The sequence below is a fragment of the Zalophus californianus genome, chromosome 14 (genome assembly GCF_009762305.2).
Source record: "Zalophus californianus isolate mZalCal1 chromosome 14, mZalCal1.pri.v2, whole genome shotgun sequence".
NCBI classification, from domain to species: Eukaryota; Metazoa; Chordata; class Mammalia; order Carnivora; family Otariidae; genus Zalophus; species Zalophus californianus.
The window spans coordinates 10428500-10450268 of record NC_045608.1 but is presented as its reverse complement, the minus strand read 5'-3'; the positions used below and the strand labels follow the sequence as shown (position 1 = coordinate 10450268).

General features: G+C 49.7%; 1 protein-coding gene across 8 annotated transcripts in view; it reads right to left on the bottom strand.

The window, feature by feature from the left end:
* Positions 1–21769, bottom strand: part of RPH3A (rabphilin 3A) — a 268394-nt gene that overhangs the window by 32936 nt on the left and 213689 nt on the right. For all 8 annotated transcript variants that reach the window (XM_027575138.1, XM_027575139.1, XM_027575140.1 and 5 more), the window contains 6 exons: positions 20973–21119; positions 6458–6587; positions 5104–5190; positions 4404–4569; positions 1128–1166; positions 868–1020 (listed from right to left, as the gene is read on the bottom strand). In XM_027575138.1, coding sequence (XP_027430939.1) covers positions 868–1020; positions 1128–1166; positions 4404–4569; positions 5104–5190; positions 6458–6587; positions 20973–21119 — 722 coding nt within the window. The remainder of the gene's footprint in view (positions 1–867; positions 1021–1127; positions 1167–4403; positions 4570–5103; positions 5191–6457; positions 6588–20972; positions 21120–21769) is intronic.

Below are 21769 nucleotides of genomic sequence, written 5' to 3'. Positions count from 1 at the left end.
TCTGGCACATAGTAAGTACACAACAAATATTCCATATGATGTTGCAGAGCTGAGAAATTCTTCTTTCTCTATGAATCTGAATCACAGGTTCATTAGGGGGTATGCACGGTGGATTTAGCACAAGGTATGGACCCAGCTCTCTTGCCAAGAAGAGGGACTACGGGCCTAAGCCACAGACACACTACTGAAGAAGAGAAGCCAGAGGTCATCATGGGGCCTGAATATTCAGCCCATCTAACTTTGGACCCAGTCTCATCCCCTTGTTAAAAAGGAAATGAAGTGGCTCTGAGGGCTCACACAGGAGGTAGGGAGCTTTGATCTCTCCCATCCAGTAGACATTTTTCCCAAAGTCCGGGAATCAAGGACTCCCACGGTGGGCACTCTTGGCAAATAAATCCCCCATGAGTGCAGCCAGAGGTGCTGGGCACCAGTGAGCCAAGAGCAGCTATGAGTGACATCCTGGCTATGCTGAACCACCCCATCCTCACGGACAGCAGAGGCCACTGGCCAAGAGAAGAAAGAACTTGGGGTGGGTCTGTGAGAAGGAAGTGTCCCGACTTTGCTCAAAGGCACGTTGCATTTTCCTCAGGGCTTCCTGGGAGGAAGGCAAAAACCCCTACGTTTTCCTGACATTTGGCATTAGAGCAGGAAATGGGTATAACCAAACATACGGATGTCTAGAGTCAGAATTGTTTCTGAGTTGTCTTTCCTCTACCATAGACTAGAACCAACATCTAGAACGGAACGTGGCATGCAACAGATGCTCAATAAATACTGAATGAATACATGGATTAAAACATTGTCACCCCCAATCCTTTGGATTCTCCTCAGCCAGGAAGCCTGTCTGGATTTGCCCATGTTTCCTACCTGCTGGGCTCCGGGTGGAGTCACCGGCAGCCCCACCATGGCCGTGGTCCCAGCTCTCTGAGTCCCGGCTGGATGAGCTCATGCGTGCCTCAGAGGCCCTGCGCACGGGAGGCCCATAGCTTCCTCGCCCAGGAGCAGAGGCCGGTTCAGGACCTGGAGAGAAAAGCACGTGTTAAATGGAGAAAGGGCATCAGAGGCATGGGATAGAAGGTTAGAAGGGCTCCTGTCCCAAAATAGAAGATTGAGTCAGCAGAACCCACCTGTCTTCTGACCTGGGCCCCTCCTGTCTTCAGTGTCACCTGGAGAGAGAGAGAGAGAGAGAGAGAGAGAGAAATGATGGGGAGTCCTTGTTTTACGGTTTCTGGAGAACCCTTGCCTAAGGAACACACAAAGGGGCCCAGTGCCACTCTTAAGAACTTTTACAAAATGAAGTGGAAGTCTCCTCTCCCAACATCCCCTGTGAGGTAGCTCCCATTTACTATTTCACATGATTTCCTTTGTGTGCACGAGCATGTGTGAGCATGCACAAGCCTTTAAAAAGAACAAATTGGGATTATTAGCCAATGATCGTACAAACTGTTCTAGAATGTTCTCTGTTCACTTGCCAGGACTCACCAGGCATGCTCCAACCTCAAGTCCTTTTGCACGTGACATTCCCAAATGTTCCATGAGCCCTCTCCACCCTTCCCCCCAAATACTAGCTCCTCAGACAGCCCTTCTGTGACCATTCTGTCCAACATGGAGCCTCCTGGCACATCTGTCCCCTTTACCCGCTTCATCTGTCCTCTGGACACCATCACTATCTGGTATTACATGGTATTTGCCCGTCCTTGGTTCGTCGAGTATCTGTTCTCCCCAGGACAATTTTAGCTGTGTGAGGGCAAGGATTTTGTCTGTTCCACTTAACACTGTATTCCTAGGGCACAGAACAGAGTCTGGAACTCGCTGGGTGTTCAGTAAGGGTTTGTTAAAAGAATATCGAAAGCTTCTATCATGGGCATAACTCCAAATCTCTAATATACATTTCCATCGTTCAATTTTAAAAGATGCCTAATACAGCATGGTGTGGCTATACCACAATCCATTAAACAATCCCATCAATGAACATTTAGGGGTTTCCAGGGGTTTTGCTACCATAAATAATGATACAATAAATATACTTACACATATATCTATTTATATTGGTCCTTTTATTGCTGTTAGATATATTCCCAGAGAGGGATTGCCAGATCAAATGGCACGTATACTTCAAATTTTATTAAATTCTGCCATAACACTTTCCAAAAGCCTGGAGGTGATTTATAGTCCTATCAACAGTTTGTAAAGTATCCATTTCCCCCACCTTCACCAGTACTGGAATAACCAATAATTTTTCTACCAATAATTTTTCATCTGTCACTATGCAATGCTGGTGATGTTACTTCTTTCTAGTGATATGAATGGGTGTTATATCAAGCATAGTTTTGGGGTTATTTGCTTTGTCCAAAGTTATCTGATAAGCTAGTTCATATTATTTATGTGTGTGTCTGTGTCTTTAACATTATATAATATTGGTCAATATTTACTAAGTGCTACATTCTGCAAAGCACCTCCCATCTAGCATCTCATTTAATCTTTAAAATAACCCAGCGAGTTATTAACCCCATTTCACAGATGAGGAAAGAGTCTCAGAAGGCTAGGCGACGTGCAGAGCTGGAACTGAGATTCAGGTTCTCTTGGTCTCAGATGTCCTAGATCTTGATGGTGAAGCTGTGCAGTCTTCTCAGGCTACAGGAGGGAAAGCCTAACCAGGAAGAAGGATGTTTTGGCGGTGACACTGGGGGCTCCTTGGGGACACGGTGTATATTGAAAACTCGGTAATTCTCTGCAAGGAATAGACGTTGCTTGGGCCATGTCAGGAAGAAAGCATTTGGTGGATGCCTTTTCAGTGCCAGGCACCGGACTGCGCACCTTTAGAAGTCATCTTACGGGAGACAAAGTTGGACATTTCGACCTTTGAGACCTTCAGCGACAACTTACCTTTCAGAAGCATTGCCTGCACTCAACTCCAGAACTGACGTTCAGGCCAGATTTTATCACTTAGTGTCAACTGAGATCATGACAAGGGCCTCTTCTGAGGTCAGCCCCATTGGTCTCACCAGTTAAAATATGTTTGCACTGTAGTTGCTTTTTTTCTTCTTTTTACTTTTTTGCCTCTCCCTTTTATCATCATTTTACTTAATTAATAGTAATACTTGGATAAGAGTGACAATATCCATAGCCGTGGTAATTTTCTTTTGGTAATTTCCCTTCTACTCATCTTTCACTTTTAAGTAGTACCATTTCAGATACAGGAGATGGTTGACAGAAGAAGTTGCAGAAGAAGGAAGGCCTTCCCAGCAAGTCCCCCTCAGGCCCCGGTGTGTATTGCGGTGACAGGAGTCTCTCAGTTTCTAATTTTAATTTCCACCTCTTGTACCTCTAAATACTCCATCAGGGATGACAACAAAAGCTTTTGGCAGCCCGGCATTGCTGGAGAGTTTCCTGTGCTACCCTCTCTTTTTTTAGAAGTTTTTATTTTAATTCTACCATTATACAATAGTGTTACCGTATTACACTACGTGATACAATAGCGTTACCGTATTACACTACGTGATACAATAGCGTTACCGTATTACACTACGTGATACAATAGTGTTACCGTATTACACTACGTGATACAATAGCGTTACCGTATTACACTACGTGATACAATAGTGTTACCGTATTACACTATACTGTGAAGTGTTCTATTCACTCCAGATGTACAATATAGTGACTCAACACTTCCATACAACACCCCGTGCTCATCATGACAAGTGCCCTCCTTCATCCCCATCACCTAGTTCATCCATTCCCCCCACTCCTCCCCTCTGGTAACCATCAGTGTGTTCTCTACGGTTCAAAGATTGTATCTTGGTTTCTCTCCCTCTCTCCCTTTGCTAATTTATTGTTTCTTAAATTCCACGTACGAGTGAAATCATATGGTATTTGTCTTTCTCTGACTGACTTAGCATTATACTCTCTAGCTCCATCCATGTTGTTGTAAATGGCAAGATGTCATTCTTTTTTTATGGCTGAATAATATTCCATTGTGTGTATATCTATATTTATATCTACCATGTCTTCTTTATTCATTCATCGATTGGTGGACACAGGCTGCTGCCATACCTTGGCTATTGTAAATAATGCTGCTATAAACATAGGGGTGCATGTACTCCTCTGAATTAGGGTTTTTGTATTCTTTGGGTAAATACCCAGTAGTGCGACTGCTGGATTGTAGGGTAGCCCTATTTTTAACTTTTTGAGGAAGCTCCATACTGGTTTCCTGTGCTACCCTCTTGGTAAGGGTTCACGGTGAGCTGTGCAGAGGAGATAGGGTTCTTAAACCCAAGCCCAGAGGCGGGCTGTTCACCAGCTGGGTAGAAACACAAGACATCATGTCAGGACATCCTCCGTGTAGACCAGTTAGCCAAGATCTGTCCTTGGTCCTAAAAGGAGAAGGTGTTTTATTGTACCTCGGGTTGGAGCCCGGGCAGCATGCTTGGGCTCGGGCGCGACCTGCTCAGAGGCAGCAGGCTCACTGACAGGCTGCTGGGGCTTGGTCTTCCTTATAGGCATAGGCTGTGGGAGGACCTGTTTGGGGAAGCCCTTGAAGAACCACGCTCCAGAACGCTTCCACACCTAGGGGAAGAGAGGGAGAGGATGAAGACACGGCAGCCAGTCACTAAGAGTCCTGCCTTCACAAGTGCCACTTTTTAACTTTGCTCCCTGCCCACAGTACAGAGCCTGCCACAATTCCTACTTGACTCACACACTATCCCCAAACACTCAGTAGGCAGGGCCTGAGTAGACCCATTTTCTTGATGGAGAAAGTTGAATATCAGAAAGGTGATGAACTGGTATGAGGTTACCCAGCGAGAGAGTGAAAGTAGAGTAAGTGGACTCCAAGTCTTCCACCTCTTAAATATGGCGCGCTCCCTACTTCGAGGAAGAGAAGAGTCACGGAAGCGGGAGAACAGAAATTCTTTCAAACGTCATGGACTGTTCTACCAGTGTTCACCGCTGAGCTGGCTCCTTTTTACCAATCCCTTAGGACATATACCTAGCCAGGTTCCCCGGCCCTCGACTGCCACCCAGTTTCCCTGGTTACAGTGAGGAAGGGTGCCGCAAACAAGGAAGGGTGTCCCAAAAGCCAGATGGGACCAATCGACTCACCTCTCTCTGCTCGATGCAGATTTTGCAGAGCCACACGGGATGCGGGCGGTTACTGGAGGTTTCCACCCCACACTTGGTGCAGACATTCTGGGGACAAAATATAGCCCAGGGCACACTCAGATATGCCAGGCTCTGAGCTGCCAGTGATCGGGGCGAAGGGGGTGGGAAGGGTGGCAACTGAGCCCTATTCTCTCTTGGTGGATGTAAAGAGCTTGAACTCTTCCTCACCTCCCTCCCATGACCAAGGCCAGTTAGGATTAAAGTTCCAATCTGAGTCTTCATTTCCAATAACAACAACTGGAGTCACTCCCCGGCACTGGATGAGTGAATTCTCCTGAGTTCTCCAAGAGTCCCTGTGGGGTCTGAGTTTTCAGTGTCCACACAGGGGAGATCGCTGGCATGAGTTTTCAAGAGGAGAGGTCACATATTTATTTGTTTATTATTTCTTCTTTCTTTCCCGCATGAATCTGACCTAACCTAGCCTATGGCTGCTGCAGGTTCAGCTCTCCAAGGAGAAGAAAGTTACCCGTATAAAAGCTATGACTGTGTGATGGTTAGAATGTTATACTTTTGGCTGAGTTGCCTGGCAGTCAAGACAAAAAGGAAAACCCAACAGGTCACGAAATTTTCACTATCTGGTTGGCTGCAGCAGATTAAGTGTTTTAGCCTAGATAAATTTCCCCCAAAATTGCATTCTAAATGTTAAGGGGGATTCCAAGCAGGAGATGCCAAGTGACATTATGGATGTCTCCAGCTCAGGTGTTCCCCTGAATTCCTTTCCTGGGAATTGGGCAGACCCAAGGGCAGTTGTATCCGTGTCCTGGAATCGTCAAGTGCCGACAGCTTGAGGGGAAGGTGCAGGGTGGAGGGAGCACAGGGAGACTCGCCTTCAAGAATGAATGCTCAAGAAGCCCAATGGCTCTAACTTGGCTGGAGAGGGGCTTTCTAAGCCAGGGTAAGAGGATGCTCAGTAAACCTTCCATGTACACACAGGTGTAGACACCTGCCTGGTATGCTCTTGAGCCTGACACATAACTCGCTAAGCCACAACCAGGATACTTGGAGGCTCAATCATAGCTCAAGTCCTACCTCAGGCTCCCAAGTTCACCCTAGATTGAGCTGAGCTCCAAGGGGCAGAAGAGTCAGAGCATCTTCCAGGAGAGGAACCAGAATCAGGGTTGCCTAGAAGATAGTTGGGCATGGGAGCACCCCCAAAGGAATCATATGCTGGCAACTACCCTTCAGGATCCAAGCTCCATCCCCAAGACCCAGGGCCCCAAGGGCTGGCTTGAGCCCAGGCCTAGCCCTGTGCATGAGAAGAGCAGGGAAGCAGGGAAGAGGAGGCTGACAGTACCTTCTTACAGTCCTCACACACCACACAGGTGGAGCCCAGCATCCCCAGCTGTTCTCCACACAGGATGCAGCGGTTCACCCCGTCCCCGGCCACGTTCTTCCTCATGTTCTCCAGACGGTCCACCAGGCGCCTGGAAGCAGAGACAGAGTCATGAGGGCCTTATAGGACCAGGGACCACCAGCATCTCCCACAGTATCAGGCTGATGGTCTTAACCCTTCTCTGAGTCGTGGGCTCCTGAGTGTCTGATGATAACTGCTGGACCCTTCCCCAGAAAAAGGCACGTGTAGAGGAAATTCTGATACATTTTCAGACCACCGCAGACCCAAGTCCCATATCTCCCACCTCTTCTACTGACCGCGGGCTGACCACAGACTAAGCACCTTCTCTAGACTTTCTATCTCCCATGATCTCTGTTTATCTAATTGTCTACCTGACGTCTTCCCTTGGATGTCTTTGTGGGCATCTCAAAGTTTACTTACAGCTGCTCTTCAACTTGGCTCTTCTCCAGCCCCATCCCTAGCACACCTGCTCCCATTCTCAGGATGGAGCTGGACCCTGCCCCCCTGCTCCGTCCCCTCCACGGGTCGGGTTCCAGCTTCGGGCACCATGGGCATGAGAACCGCTGGGACGCAATTCGGGGATCACAGGCTCTAGAAGGTCGCTGGCAGCCCTGCCTGGCAGCCACCTGATACGGACTCACCCCACAGGCCCTCCTCGCTCCTGCCATCCCCGCAAAGTGCTCTGACTCACAACGTTATAAAGAGCAGCTTCTCCCTTTGTGCTTCATTCACAGGAGAGCCGTTCTGCCCCAGGGTGAGCCAAGAGCAGCCTGCAGGCTCCAGAGCCTCCCTGTGACCCAGATCGGACAGAACTGCTTTGGGAGGCAGGATGCGCAGAGCCAGAGGCGGCCCTCTCCTTCCTCCTCCACCTCCTCTTCCCTCCCTCTCCCTCCTTGGGTTCTCCCTAGAAACTGTTTTTATAGGATGATGGGTGGGGGGCAGTCACCAGGCGCAAGCCCCAGTCCACGGTCTCAGAACACCTAGCGTAACAGTTGCTGGTGTTTACCGAGCGCTTACCATGTGCCAGGCGCAGAGCTAGGCACTTCACCTTGATCTTCTTAATGAGTCCTTCCAGCAGCACAATACGCTGAGAACTATTCTTGTGCCCATTTTCCAAGTGGGAAAACTGAGGCACAGAGAGGCTGTGATTTACGCAAGTCACGCAGCGGGAAGGTGGAGAAAGCTGGGATCCAGACCCAGGCACAGTCTGTCCTGAGTCCCTGTTCTTACCTGTAATTCCACCCTCCTGCTCTGTGCTGGGCAGAGCCATGGGGATCTTCTTGAACTGTTTGATCTCCACGCTGCTCGCCCCACCCCTGCAGTCCCCACACCCAGGGAGACCTTCCTAGTTATTGGTAAGCACCAAGTTACACACACCCCGTTACCCCGGCTGGTTCTGTCCCTCTGTCTCTCACTTCCCTAAGCTTGGGACAAGACACCCAACAGTTGCCCCATCATTTTGCTTCCCTGAAAAGCCTTCAATGTCGGGTTGAGAAATCTGCAGTTTGGCCCTGGATTTTGCCTCTCTGGGCTTCCATTTCCTCATCTGTAAAGCAGAAGGTGTTAAGCTGAATCGGCGGTTGTCAAACTGTGCTTTATGGCACCCCAGATTTCCTTAGAGCCAGTTTAGGGGCCACCCACTGTAGTGGTGGGGTGGGGGGGTGATTCTGAGGGTCCAGAAAACCCTCCTTCACCCACAGCATGTCTGCATTTATCACTTTTGTTTGTTTAGGCTGTTAAATTAGATCTCCTTTGGAAAGCCGCAGTTTAAAGAAACGGCCTGAAGTTGTCCAGGGCAGGTAAACTTCAGGATGCCTTTCAATGCCACAGAATTATAAAATATTATGAGACAATGAGGCGAGCTGATGGAGGCAGGGGATGGTAAATGCATGGTGACATTCCTATTGTACACACTTTCCTCTTCTACTGATTTCTTCCTTCATCCACCGCCCTAGCCAGGAAATGGTTCGATTTTATTCCTCTCACTCTAGCAGGGCAGGTCCCAAAGCACAGAGAGGGTGAAAGGCTGGCCTGGGGCTGCTCAGCGAGGGCGAGTATCTAGTTCTCTGGGTCAGGAAATCATCTTTGCTTTCCATGAAACCCTCCTGGCTTCCCGCCTCGGGTCAAGCCTCAGGAAGACAGCCCAGGCCAGATGACCCAATTTTAAACTATAGTGCACTCTGTTTAGGAGGTTTGGAGGCTTTCCTGCCTCCTCGTGGAAAATCAAGGCCATGGATTCACTCACCACTTGCAAAACCCACACTCTGAGCCTCCACCCAGATGCCTGTTCCTTTTTTTTTTTTTTTTTTAAGATTTTATTTATTCGACAGAGAGAGACAGAGCGAGAGAGGGAACACAAGCAGGCGGAGCAGGAGAGGAAGAAGCAGGCTTCTGGCAGAGCAGGGAGCCCGATGTGGGGCTCGATCCCAGGACCCTGGGATCATGACCTGAGCCGAAGGCAGACGCTTAACAACTGAGCCACCCAGGTGCCCCCAAATGCCTGTTCCTTGCACTGTTCACTCCTAAATGCCGAAAGGCCCCATTAACAGGCCTTGTACGGGGAGTGTCTCATTAGCTCCTATGGTAGAGCAAATGGCACGGAAAAACCACAGATTTAAGATCATTATTCAGATGTCTCAGCTTGGGGACCCTTGTTATTTGTGAATTTGGCTGAGACCAATAAGGATAGAAGCACGCGTGGGCTGGGAAGAGCGCACCTTTGTCGCTGCTCCAAGATCTTTCCTGCAGCCCGCTCGTGTGGACACCCTCTCTGCGGCTCCCTGTGCTAGGACCTCAACACAGACAGCTGCCACAGCCAAAGGTCATAAACTTAGAAATGAAACTTTGCAGGAAGCTAAGTCAAAATCACAGATGGGTCTTTATCCTGGTGATAAAATATTTCCGTTTCTTTACCCCAGAAGGAATGTTTGTTCCTACTAGTCTTGGCAGGCGCACACTCTATGCATCCTGAAGGATGCCTGCAACCCTCCGCGCATGTCAATCACTCAGGGAGCCTTTGGAAAGAATACCGAGGCACGGAGCCCCTCCGACTCTCAACCTCGTCAGCTATGGGTCTGCTGAAGCCCGGTGAGCAGTATTAGAGTATGCAGCCCTGTGGGGAGCCACGGCATGGGGGGCGGTTCTCAAAATTCACGGTGCTTCTAGATCACCCTGGGAGAGTGTTCGGCATGCAGACAATGATCCTGTGGGATCGCGGCAGGGTCTGGGAATCTGTATTTTGGAGCAGCCCCCTGAATGGTCCTGATGCTGGTGAATTCCTGGCCATGCTCCGGGAAGGGCTGAAGGAAGGAAGGGGGCGGTAGGGCAAACTGCATGGGAAAATGCTCTCCTTATTATGTTAAAGGGGGGAAAAAGACCCCCCCAAAACCCAGGATGTAGAACTGTAGTCAGGGTGTGAATTGGGGTTTGGAACATGCTCATCTGCAGCTCTTCATGACGTGTACCAGACAAAAAAAAATTTAGAAAGGAAACACACCCAAATATTCACAGTGAGAATCACTGGGTGGTGGGATTATAAGTAACATTTATTTCCTTCTTTTTTTAAATTTTCCTTCTTTAATGCCTCTGTCTCCCTCCCTCCTCAAGCACCCGATTAGGTGGCCTCCCCTATGCTTCCTTAACCTCCCACCACGAACGTGTGTTGCCTTTATATTAGAAGAGAAAGTGCATTTTTGAAGATCGAGAGCAGGTAAGGCAGGGTTAAAAGACATGGGTTTGAATCCTACCTTCTCTCCAGTAAACAGGCTTGAAAAACCTCTGTTCTCTGGGGGCCCTTTTCCCAGACTTTACTGTGAGGGGTTAGATGAGTTGCAGCTCAAGCTTCCTCCCACAGGCAGCAGTCAGGGAGTCTCAGATCCTGAGGCTGAAACACCAAGACTTCCCCTGGTGTCTTGAAATAGAAGGTCCCTTCATGCCTAAGAGAAGGCCCTCTCTGTATCGGCAGCCTGGTTTGTTTGCCAGTCTAATGCATCCACATTAAGAGCCCAATTAGCTGGACACCGTACGTGCCTGTCACTCTCTAGTTATGTCTTTACATGCCCGATTAACTTTATGACTACCACTCATGCCTTGCATCCAGGAAACATCCATCACCAGGCTGAGCGCTTAAGGGGAGGGGAGCTGCTGTTCACTCTGTGACATCTCCCATTTCCCAGGATGCTCCCAGAGGCACCAGAAAGGGTACATCTCCTCCTCTGGGCCCCAGCAGACAACCCCCCTGGAGGTGACGGGAAGTGGATTCCCAACTTGGTCCGACCTTGCTATCCAAATGGAAGCAGATGTGCTGCTCCTTCATTCAAATATTTATGGAGCACTTGCCACGTGCCAAGTAGACAATGAGGACCCAACAGGGAGTAAAACAGGCGAGTCCCTGCCTTCGTGGAGCTGGCACTGCAGAGAGGGCTCGGGCACTACTGAATTCATCACATAGATCATCATAATCACGCTCATAGTAAGTTCCCTGAACGACAAGTATAGGCAGCCAGGAGAATGCAGAAGAGAGGGACAGAAACCGTCAAGAAGGGGCCTCTGAGGAAACACCCAATGAGTTGAGACCTGAGGATAAAGAGGAGCTGATCCAGTAAAGAGGGTGAGGAAAAGCACTTGGAAGAAGAGGGAATAGTATATGCAAAGGCCCTGACACACGCTCAGCATGGCTCATGCGCTGGGTGGAGGGAGATGAGGCTGGAGGGGTGGGCAGGGCCCACTCCGTTCCAGGTCTTGATGGGATAGCATCAAGAGGCTTTAGGTAGAGGAGGCTCCACATCCCCCGTTTTGAGACAACGCGTGGACATAAGAATGGAGCTCTTGAGATGCTCAGAGCAGTGAGAGTTTCAGATGCTGCAGTGGGTCCAGGCAGAACGAAGCAGGTAAGTCCCCAGACTTTGTCTACACATGGAGCTGGACTGGGTCTCTGGAAACTACAGGACTGTCCCCAGTGGGTCTAAGTCAGTACTGCTAAGAGTACAGTAGCAGGAGGGCCTTGAAATCCCATCGCCCAATAGCAGGTTCCGGGAAGCTGCCCCATGTATCAGTTTCATGTTGCTACTGTAACAAATCACTGCAACCTTAACAGCTTAAAACAACATATATTTATTACCTTAACAGTTCTGGAGACCAGATGTCTGACAGGGGTTCCACTGGAGACCAGATGTCTGACGCGGGTTTCACTGGGCTAAAGTCAAGGTGCTGGGAGGGCTGTATTCTTTCTGGAGGCTCCAGGGGCAAATCCATTCCTTTGCCTTTCCCAGTTTCTAGAAGCTGCCTGTAGTCCTTGGCTCATGACCCTTCCTCCATCTTCAAAGCCAGCAGTGCAGCATTTTCCAATCTTGCTGTGACTCTGACCCTCCTGCCTCCCTCTTATAGGGACCCATGTGATTACATTGGGTCCACTGGATAACCACCCCATCTTAAGATCCTTAACTTAATCCCATATGCAAAGTCCCTTTTGCCATGGAAGGTAACAGATCCTCAGGTTTCCAGGGATTAAGATGTGGACATCTTGGGGGGTAGGGGAGGGCATTATTCTGCCTACCACACCCACATTCCTGCTCCATCTGCCACCCAGGTCCTATTTCCCCCTGATTCACGTCTGAATCAGACTTCCGCCCTGCTCTCCAGAGCAAGGTTTGGGCAATATCTCTCTGCCTCGCTGTGGATGACAGACAAGCCAAACTTTGGACTCTGCAGGATCCCAATCACCTTCTCCCGGTGCTCATGCTCAGCCCCAGGAAAACGCAGACTCCCTCCACACAGGTAGACACACACACAGGCATGCACACACTTTCAGAATTTAGAAATAGGCAGTGATGCAAGGCTTGGGGTGCCAATTCTGGGCTGAGCTTGCCTGGGTCCATATTTGGCTTTGCCACTTCCTAGCTCTGGGACCCCAAGAAAGTTACTTAACTTTTCTGAGCCTCTGTTTTTCATCTGTAAACTAGGGAAAACAAAGTCCTTACCTCCTAGGGTTGTTGCAAAAATAAAATAAGAGCGTGTGTAAAATGCCCGGAACATGATAACTACTCAGTAATGGTTGCTGCTAATTATTTCTTCTGGATATCCGTGGCTTTTATAACTCCCTGTACTCACACTTTTTCTATCAGGATGCTATCATCTGCCCATGAAATCTGCCTTTTGAAAAGCCTTTGAAGGGGCTGCAATGACTAGAAATGGACACGGATGGCACGTATCCACCCAGGTGAACACCACGGGCACACCCCTAGAGGCACAGGTCCACACGCACCGGTGAGCACACCCGTGCATGCTCACACACCCGTGTGGGATCACACCTACATGTGGAACGCGCCTTCCCATGCACGGCTCGCAGAAAGCCTAGCCCCATTTAGCTACCTTCTGCAAACAAGGAAAGAAACCACATCGAGGACTGACATCGCCTGTTCCTAAAGCTCAGCTCCCTCAAAAAGTGCAAACTGGCCTCAGAAACATTCAGGCAACCACTTCTGAGCTGTCAACTACATATTGCAGCAGCGTCTCAATGAATGTTGGGGAGAAGGCTGATGGATGCACAGTTACCCTGGGAAGTAGGCTTAATGTGACGTGCTGCAGAGCCGAGGTGCCCTGCCTGGGAGGCATGATGGCTCTGCGGGCGATTCCTCAATCCATGAGGGAAATGGCAAAAAGCCAGGGCTGTGCCACTGACGGGATGGGGCCGGAGGGGCTGCCTTCAGAGCAGCGGTGGGTGGTGATTACACACAATTCATAAAAACAGCGCGAAGTGGGAGAGTGGATGTCATGTTGTCTCTCTGGATCTCTGGCTCTCCCTCTGTTTTCTCTCTCTCTCTCTCTCTCTCTCTCTCACACACACACACACACACACACACACACACACACCCCAATTCCAGATCGTGCTGCTTTCCCCCTCACCCTAACTGCCCAGTGGGGGGAATATTACCCTAAACTTGGCGTTTCCTTAAGTCAGTATCAGATCGTCTGCTGTGAATGGGGACACAGCTGCTCTGACGAAGGCTGGCCCGAGGCTCCATGGCCAAGATCTCTCAGAAGCCTATCCTAAAATGCCTGAGCTGCTCTATCACGACGCCATTCGGCGGGCATGCAGGATGCGAGCATTTCAGACTCATTAACTCTCACTGTTGTTTATTGCTGTCGACACCTGGGAAGCTGTAGATCCTAATTTCTCTCCTTGATGGATGGGTGAATGGGATTCCTGCCCAGGCCTCAGCTCTTCGGGGAAGGGGTCACCTCGGCTCAGAGCTGGAGACAAGGGAGCCAAGAGAGAAAGACTGCTGGAGGGTACAGAGGAGTTAAGGTAGTCAGTCAATGCCAGGCAAGGTGCTGGGTCCTTATAAAGCCTGGAATAGTCAGGGTTACCAGGTGCTGTGCTGAGTACTCCATATGCATTGTTTCTTTTTCCTTCTTTTTTTTTTAAGATTTATTTATTTATTTGAGGCGGTGGAGGGGCAGAGGGAGAGGGACAGAAAGTCCCAAGCAGACTCCTCACCAGGTGCAAAGCCCGACGCAGGGCTCAAGCCCATGACCCCAAGATCACAACCCCAAGCTGAAACCAAGAGTCAGACACCGAACTGACTGCACCACCCAGGAGCCCCACATGCATTCTTTTCCTTAGGCCATCTATAACCTGTGAGAGCAGTTCCATGATTCACCCCCACTTAACAGATGGGGAACTGAGGCACACAGAGCCCGTGAGGGGCAGAGATGACCCTGGAGGCCAGGTCTAGCTGTCCAGATGTTGTAGAAGGATGAAGTCTTTGTTTCACTGTAGTGCTTATGGTTGGAGCTCTTTCTATCCCCTCCCCAGGTGGGGGAGGGGACAAGGGTTGTTGCAGTGGAGAGACATGAACTGCCCCACTGAAGGAAGAAGTGTGTGAGACAGAACCAGTTAGCCTGAGTGAAGATCCAAGACACCCTGTCAATTCTTGACTTACTTAAATCCCTCAACTCATCTGTCAATTCCTTCCCTCCCTGCACCCCAGAAGGCAATAGGATACAGTGGAGAGACAGATTCAAGTTCAAAAGTCAGGTTTGGCCATGTAAAGGCTATGTGCCCCTGGGCAAGTGTCTGAACCTCACTGAGCTTTGGTTTTCTCGGCTGTATGGCAGGGATAACAGACTGTCTCTCAATGAGGGGACATTAAGGAAATGAAAGGAGATATAACATATTTGGAAGTCCCTACCATAGTGCTTGGCAATAAATACTTGCTTTTCTACAGAACAGCAGAGTTAGACTCTAGCCCTGGAGCCAGACTGCCTGGGGTTGTAATCCCACTTCTATCGCTTATTAACCGTGTGACCGTGGGCAAGTTGCTTAACCTCTCTGTGCCTCAGGTTCCTCATATGTAAAATGGGAATGATAATAACGTGATCTCGCGCATAGGGCTGTTATGAAAATTACATAAAGGAATCTACATAAGGCTTCGAGCACAGTGTGGGTACATGGAGCTTCGTAAGAGGGCGCTACTGCTTTATTTCCCTAGAAGTTGAGCGTGGTACCAGGAAAATTCTCAAGTCTGTTTCTTCTTTCTTCTAGACAGCAGGACTAGAACAGCGGTTCTCAGCAGGGTGCGTGTGGCAATGGCTGGAGGCATCTGGGGTTGTCTTAGCTGGATGGGGGTTTACTAGAGGCATCCAGTGGGCGGAGGCCAAGAATGCTGCTAAAAAAAAAAAAAACCTCCTACGATGCACAGGACAGTACACACCACAAAGAACGATCTGTCCCCAAATGCATGTAGTATGAAGGCTGAAAAACCCCGGGCTGGAGGGACTTGGAGACCCCATGGTCCAACTCCCCCTTTTACAGATAAGGTCTAGGAAGCAGTGAGGTCAAAGTGATTCAACGAGAGGCTTAGGGTTTACGATTCATTCAGCACAAATTATCCCTCCAACATGTATTCATCTCTTCTGTTTTATCCCAGACACTGGGCTACTTAAGGAATTGAGAAGACTTCCATGTTCATCTTACAAAAACAGGCTGCATAAAGTATTATTGCGAAAGGACATTAGAAATCCAATTCTTGGGGACACTGAGGTACTACTACTCAATGATTCTTAACATAGGAGGGTTCAGAGCCCCCCCCAAGTCTGGTGAAATCTATTAATATTTCTTCTCAAAAAATACACAAGACACATGCACAAACACCTCCCTGAATCCTATTTATAGAACACTTAGGACTCCAGGTTAAAAAAAAAAAAAAAAAAAAAAAGAAGGCAGCAGTGGGGGGTGGTCTTCCTTTTGAAAGAGGAGAGTATGATCTGGCTTACTGTCAGTGTGTCAACCTGATTCAATGTAGCAAAGTTATGCATCTTGTTACTCAATTCTCCCTCTGTTCACATTTTGGAAAAATTCTGTGCCAAAAACATAGGAGATGATGGAACTGAGATGGGAAGGTTGGATTCTGTCAACAAACAAGAGGTCCCCTTGTGTCTCTCTGCCTTCCTCCTCCATCACATCATCTGGACACCAAGGTTAATGACAAATCCTAATTACTTTTTGGGGCCCATCTGTTTAGGGAAAATGACCTCAAATGGAAGCCACCCAGCTACCTATCCCGTGGCACAGGCAGGATATGTGAGCTAAGCCTTTGAGAGGCTCTGGGCAGAAAGAAATATAAGGATGCAGAGGGACCTACCAGTGGGTAAAAACAAAACAAAAACCACAAACAGATTTTCCTAGGCAAATGTTTAACTGCAGAGTTAATACCTTCAAAAGTCCGGTGGACATCCTATGGGTGTCTGTCCAACTCACAAAGGTCCTTCTCACACTCGGCAGCCACGCTGGTGTGGCCTGGCACCCCTGGCCACAGCTGACTGGATGAGGGGAGTGCTCAGGGTGAGCTGGCCCAATCGGACTTCCTTCCCTAGGAATCTGGAATTAGGACTAGGAAGAGCTATAAAATCCAGGCAGGTATGGCACGGGTATATTTTCTAACATGTTGGATGTGAAGAAAAACTTTCCTGAGGCCAGGCTGTGTTTCTGCCCTTGGGTCCCTTGAGATATCTCCCCATCCTTATATTAAACTCGCCTTTTTGCATAAGGTGGTAGAGTCTCCAAAGATGGCCGCCATTAATGCCTTCCTTCCGTGGGGGCCTAAGTCGCTCTTCCATAAGGAGAAGGGACCTATTTTCCCTCTCAAAGAGAACGTGGAGGGGTGATGCCCTGCCAGTTCCAGACCCAGCTGCTAAGAATCCTGGCAACTTCCATCTTTGCTCTCTTGGGATCCAGCTGCCATGTAAAAGCTCAGGCCAGATTACTGAAAAAGCAGAGATCCCACGGAGAGGGTGGGCCACAAAGAGAGTGCTGAAGCACAGACATGAGAGCTGAGCTTTTGTGGCCCTTGCAGGGCAGCCCAGCCACCAGCTGAATGCAGCTGAGCGAGTGACCCCACCCCACACCACATGGAGCAGAAAACCAACCCAGCAGAGCCCTGCCCGAATTCTCAACCCACAGGATCATGAAAAATCAGAACTGCTGTTGCTTTAAGTCACTGTTTTGGGTGGTTGTTATACAGCAACACATAATTCAAGCAATCTCCCTCGAATTCATTCCCTTTCCTGCAAAGAGCAGTCAGGGCATGAAAAATAAACCCCACTATCCCACTTAGCACCTCAGTAAGGGACAAGGGGGCAACAGGAGGCTGTTTAATGAGTTTCCCTGCTGGTCATCATCTCTCCCTCCAGGGATGCTGAAGAGAGCAGAGCTGGGTTGTGGACTGAGTGGTGAGGCAAGGTTTAGACACCCCCCCCCCGCCCCCGCAGGACAGAAGCAAAGAGGCTTCCAGGAGAGAAGCAGCTCTTGTCTGCCGCTTGCCTGGGGCTTCCTGGGGTGGCTAGCTCTAGTCAAAGTGCCCCAGGGACGGAGGCGCCTCCTAGGAGGCCTGAGGGCGATTCTTCCCCAGATCTGTCAGAGCCTTGGGAGCACGCAGACCAGTACTGACAGCTTTGGAGGTACAAACAGGCGAACAAGAACTGGAAGAAACCATTAGACCAGCACCCAACAGGCTCCAGCTTCCAGTCCCACAGTGTCCCCCTCCACACCTGAACTTTTAAAATTTCCATGTTCTTCAGAGTCTAAGAATTTGGGGCCAAGCCTTCAGGAAAGACACCTAAGAATTAAAAGCAAAATTCTGAAGGTCAGCCAGACAGGAATGCATATCTTGGCTCTATGTGACCTTGGGCCAATCACCTCTCTGAGTCTCTTTCCTCACCTGCAAAAGGAGGACAATAATAGCACCCACTCGACAAGGTTGAGAGGAGCAGTTAACGAGTTAATCCACAGGAAGTTTTAGATTCAGTGCTTGGCACATAGTAAGTGCTCAATAAATGGTACCTAGTATGATGATGATCTTTTATGATGTTTATTAATGATGATGTCCCACCCCTCCCAGATGGCTTTCCCTCAGTTCATAGAAAAGAAGATTCCACATCACAGAGCTGGTGCGAACCTGGAAGGGTTCTCAGGTACATCTGCAATTTTAACCATTAGAAGGAGCTCATTAGCTCTGAGAGGGCCAGCCAACAGCAGGTATGAGGTCCTCCATCAGACACACCCAACCACTATAGAGTCTGAGCAGGAAGGATCCTGAGAATCAGCCTGACCCGCCTCATTAGATGGGGGGAGGGGGACCGAGGCCCCAAAGGCTCATTGACTGAGAACCCTGGGTTCTGAAGTGGAAGCCCCGATGGCACCCCGTTTTCAGCCTTGCTTCGTGCCTGATGTGTCATCTTGCTTTCCTCTGAGTCCGCTCTGATCCCTTCCCAGGGAAGCATGGAGAGAACAGGAATGAGGGCAGGTTTGAGATCATAAGACACAAATCATGTTGGGTTGCCTCCGGCAATGCTACCAGCGAGCACTGGCTGCTGGAAAGAGCCACAGCCAGAATCCCGTGGGGCTGTCCTCCCCCACTCTGGCAGAAGGAACACCATCTCAGCGAAGGGACACTCTGTCTTCAAGGGCTTGGCCCCAGCCTCCCTGGAAGCCTCTCAAATTCCCTTTAGGGAAGCCAGGGCTGCTGGAATTCCAGGGCTTGCCAAACAGGAGTCTCAGGGCATTTTTCTAGAATAGAGGCCTTGGCCAATGTCAAAAACTGAGCTTCCTCAGCAAAGTCATCTTTAAAGGACTGCCACTCTTTATGGAGCATGTGCTCTGTGCCAGGCACTACGATAACCCCTTGCACCCTAATTAAACACTCACCAAGAGTTAGGTGCTAATGTTGACCCCATTTTACAGATGAGGAAACTGAGGCACGGGGAGGTTAAAGTGGCTTACCTAAGGTCACACAGAGAGGACATGGTAGAGCTGGAATTTGAACCCAGGTATCTCTGACTCTGGGGCCCCAGGAATTAACCACCGTGCTATTCTACCACATCCTCAAGTTAGCTGGGGCGATATGATAAGACATGGAGGACAAGGCAGGGAACCCATCTATCTTGTTCTAGAAGGCTCAAGCTTGAATCTGCTCAGCCCACAGGGACCTCCATAACTTTACCCCCGAAGCAGCCTGCCTGCCATGTTTGTACAACACGGCTGGCACCCGACACAGCTGATTGGATGAGAGACAGCCCCTGACACAAGCCAGCTAATCAGAGCGCCTTCCCTGGGAATCGGGACCCTCTCGGCCACAGGGGACGTCTAAAGAAATTTGGAGCCTCAGGGTCTGCCACGTTCACTCACTCATTGAACAAATATTTTACTGCATCCCTACCATGTACTTAGGCTCTAAGAATTTACTAGTGAACAAAACGGGCAAAACAATATCTACCCTCAGTAATCTTACAATCTAACAGGGAGATATACAATAGTCGAAGTAATTATGTAAAATATAAAATATGTTACCCGGTGGTAAGTGCTATGGCAGAAAAAGGCTGAGAGAAGTTTTGCTTTTAAGCATTTACCCTTATTACCCATATCCCTCACTTCAAAAGGCTGAGGCCCATTGTTGGGTGAACACACACACACACACACACACACACACACACACACACACACACTCATAGACCTCCTGCCTGGACAACTCCCCACTCTGGTTTCCCTTCTAAAAAGCAAAATAAGAATGCAACCCCATAAGCGTGCCCCTGGAGACTTATCCCTTCAGCTACCTCCAGAGTAAGCAGATGGAGGGTGTGGAGCCTGACACTGACCCTGGCCATGACAGGTGTCTGTTGTCTGTCAGCAGCACTCCCCAACCCACCCCGACTAAAATGATCTGTGGAGGCTCAGACCAAAGGCACCGACTTCCACTTTCCACCCAAGACTCTTGTTTGCCCCTAGCTGAGTATGTGGGTGGAGAGATAAACAGGCACTTCGGTGCCCACATCAGTTGTAGGCAATTGGCAAAGGCTACCCCTGGCAGAAGGGTCTGGGGAAGGGGCTGCGGAGGAGGAGGTCCATTTGAGATCCTGGTCTGGGAGGACCCCCTGGGGGTCTGGCAATCTGACAGCCAGTTTTCCACCTGTGCCAAGAGACCCCCATACACCCGTACCCTCCCTCGGTCCCCCCTCCCCTCCCTACCCCCACAGTCACCCCCATTTTACCCACTCCTCCCTTTGCAAGACCACCCACATACTGCCCCCTCCCTCTCTAGCCCTGGCCTCACTCACTGATTCTGTCACTCTCTGACACACGTCACACAGCCTCCTATCACTATTCCTCGCTTCTCTCTCATACACATTCAAAAAAGCTCCACCCTCCTAAACTCTATTTTTTCCCTTCTTCTTACCATTTATGAAAATGAAGTGTCACCAGGGTCTGGGAAGTGTACGTGCCTCACCCCACCTACTGCTTGCAACAGTCTTGTGAGCTAGACTGTCGTGTCCTCTGCTCAACAAGCAAGCGAGCAGGGGCTCGGAGAGGTGAAGCATCATGCCCAGGACCCATAGAGGGCAAGTGGGGAGGCTGGGATGGAGCCCCCCGTTCTTCAGAGTCCAGACCCACCTGGTTAACCTCTGCCACCTCCCTCTTGTGCTGTCTCCCTCTTTCAGGATCTGTTTCTGCCATTCTCTCATATAAATTCACTGCAAATGCGCTATTTGACATACTGTCCCTAGACATTCTCCTCCTTACCTCTCCCTCAGCTGTATATTCTGGTCTACAGTGTCTCTAGAGCATATTTCTACACAGCTGAGATTGGCCCAGATGCCCTGTGCTCACAATCACGGGCCCCCAGGCTCCAATGCACTGCCCTCTCAGAGCTCCCACTCTGTAAGGCACCCCCAGCCACCAAGCCCCCTCTCCCAAGCCAGTCCCCAGCCCATTCTGTCTCCTCCTTCCTGAGCTCTCCCACCTCGTGCCACAAGGATTCCAGCTCTGCCAGCTGCGGGGGCGGGGGGGAGTGGCAAACCCCCGAGGCAGTCTGCCCCACCCCCCAGCACACCCCTGAGCAGCAGTCTGCTGGCCCTCAGGCCTCAGGGGCTCTCCAGATGGATGGGAAGTGTGGGGCCTCACCCGATTCGCTCCTGTTCCATCTCTTCCATCTTCTCAGCTCGAGCAATCACTCTGTTGATGATTTCCTTCTCCTCATCTGTCAGCTCCTCCTGCTTCCTCTGTCTGTCGGGCTGACCACCAGGATGAATGGACCAGCCAGCCTGGAGCCTGAAAGGTAATACGGGGAGGCATGAGGCTGCAGAGATGCCCAGCAGGAAGCAGGCAGTGGTGGTTAGGCTCTGGTCCCTGGGGTCTGGTATATCTCAGTTCAAATCCCCGCAGGGAAACTCACCAGCTGGAGACAAGCCTCAGTTTGCTCATCTGTACAATGGGACACTTTCTTCCCTCATAGCATTCTGATGAAGTTTATTTCCACTAAGCACTTAGTACATGGTAGACACTCTGTGAGCAGCATTTGTAGGATGCTCATGAGAACCCGGAGAGTAAGGGTGTTCTCAGGAGAAGAATCCAGAATAGAAGACTCTACAGCTGGAGCAGAAACAATTCTGGGAGGGTAGTCAGAAGCCCTGGGTCCCAGGTTGACCCAGCTCCTGCCTGGCATGGATGTTCTGTTTGGGCCACAAATGATTTCTTTTATAAATTAGAACTAATTGCCAACTGGGTTTACAAAAAGCTCTTCATTTCACATCAACATCCAGATTTCCAACCTCAAAAGCTGCCGTAGCTTTTGCATTCCATCCTGCACTTTGCTTGGCCTTTCTTTTCTTTTCTTTTTTTGAAAGCCAACATTGACAGAGCACCCACTGGGTGCCCACATGACCTCATGTCATCCTCACACGGTCCCTACAAATATGGAG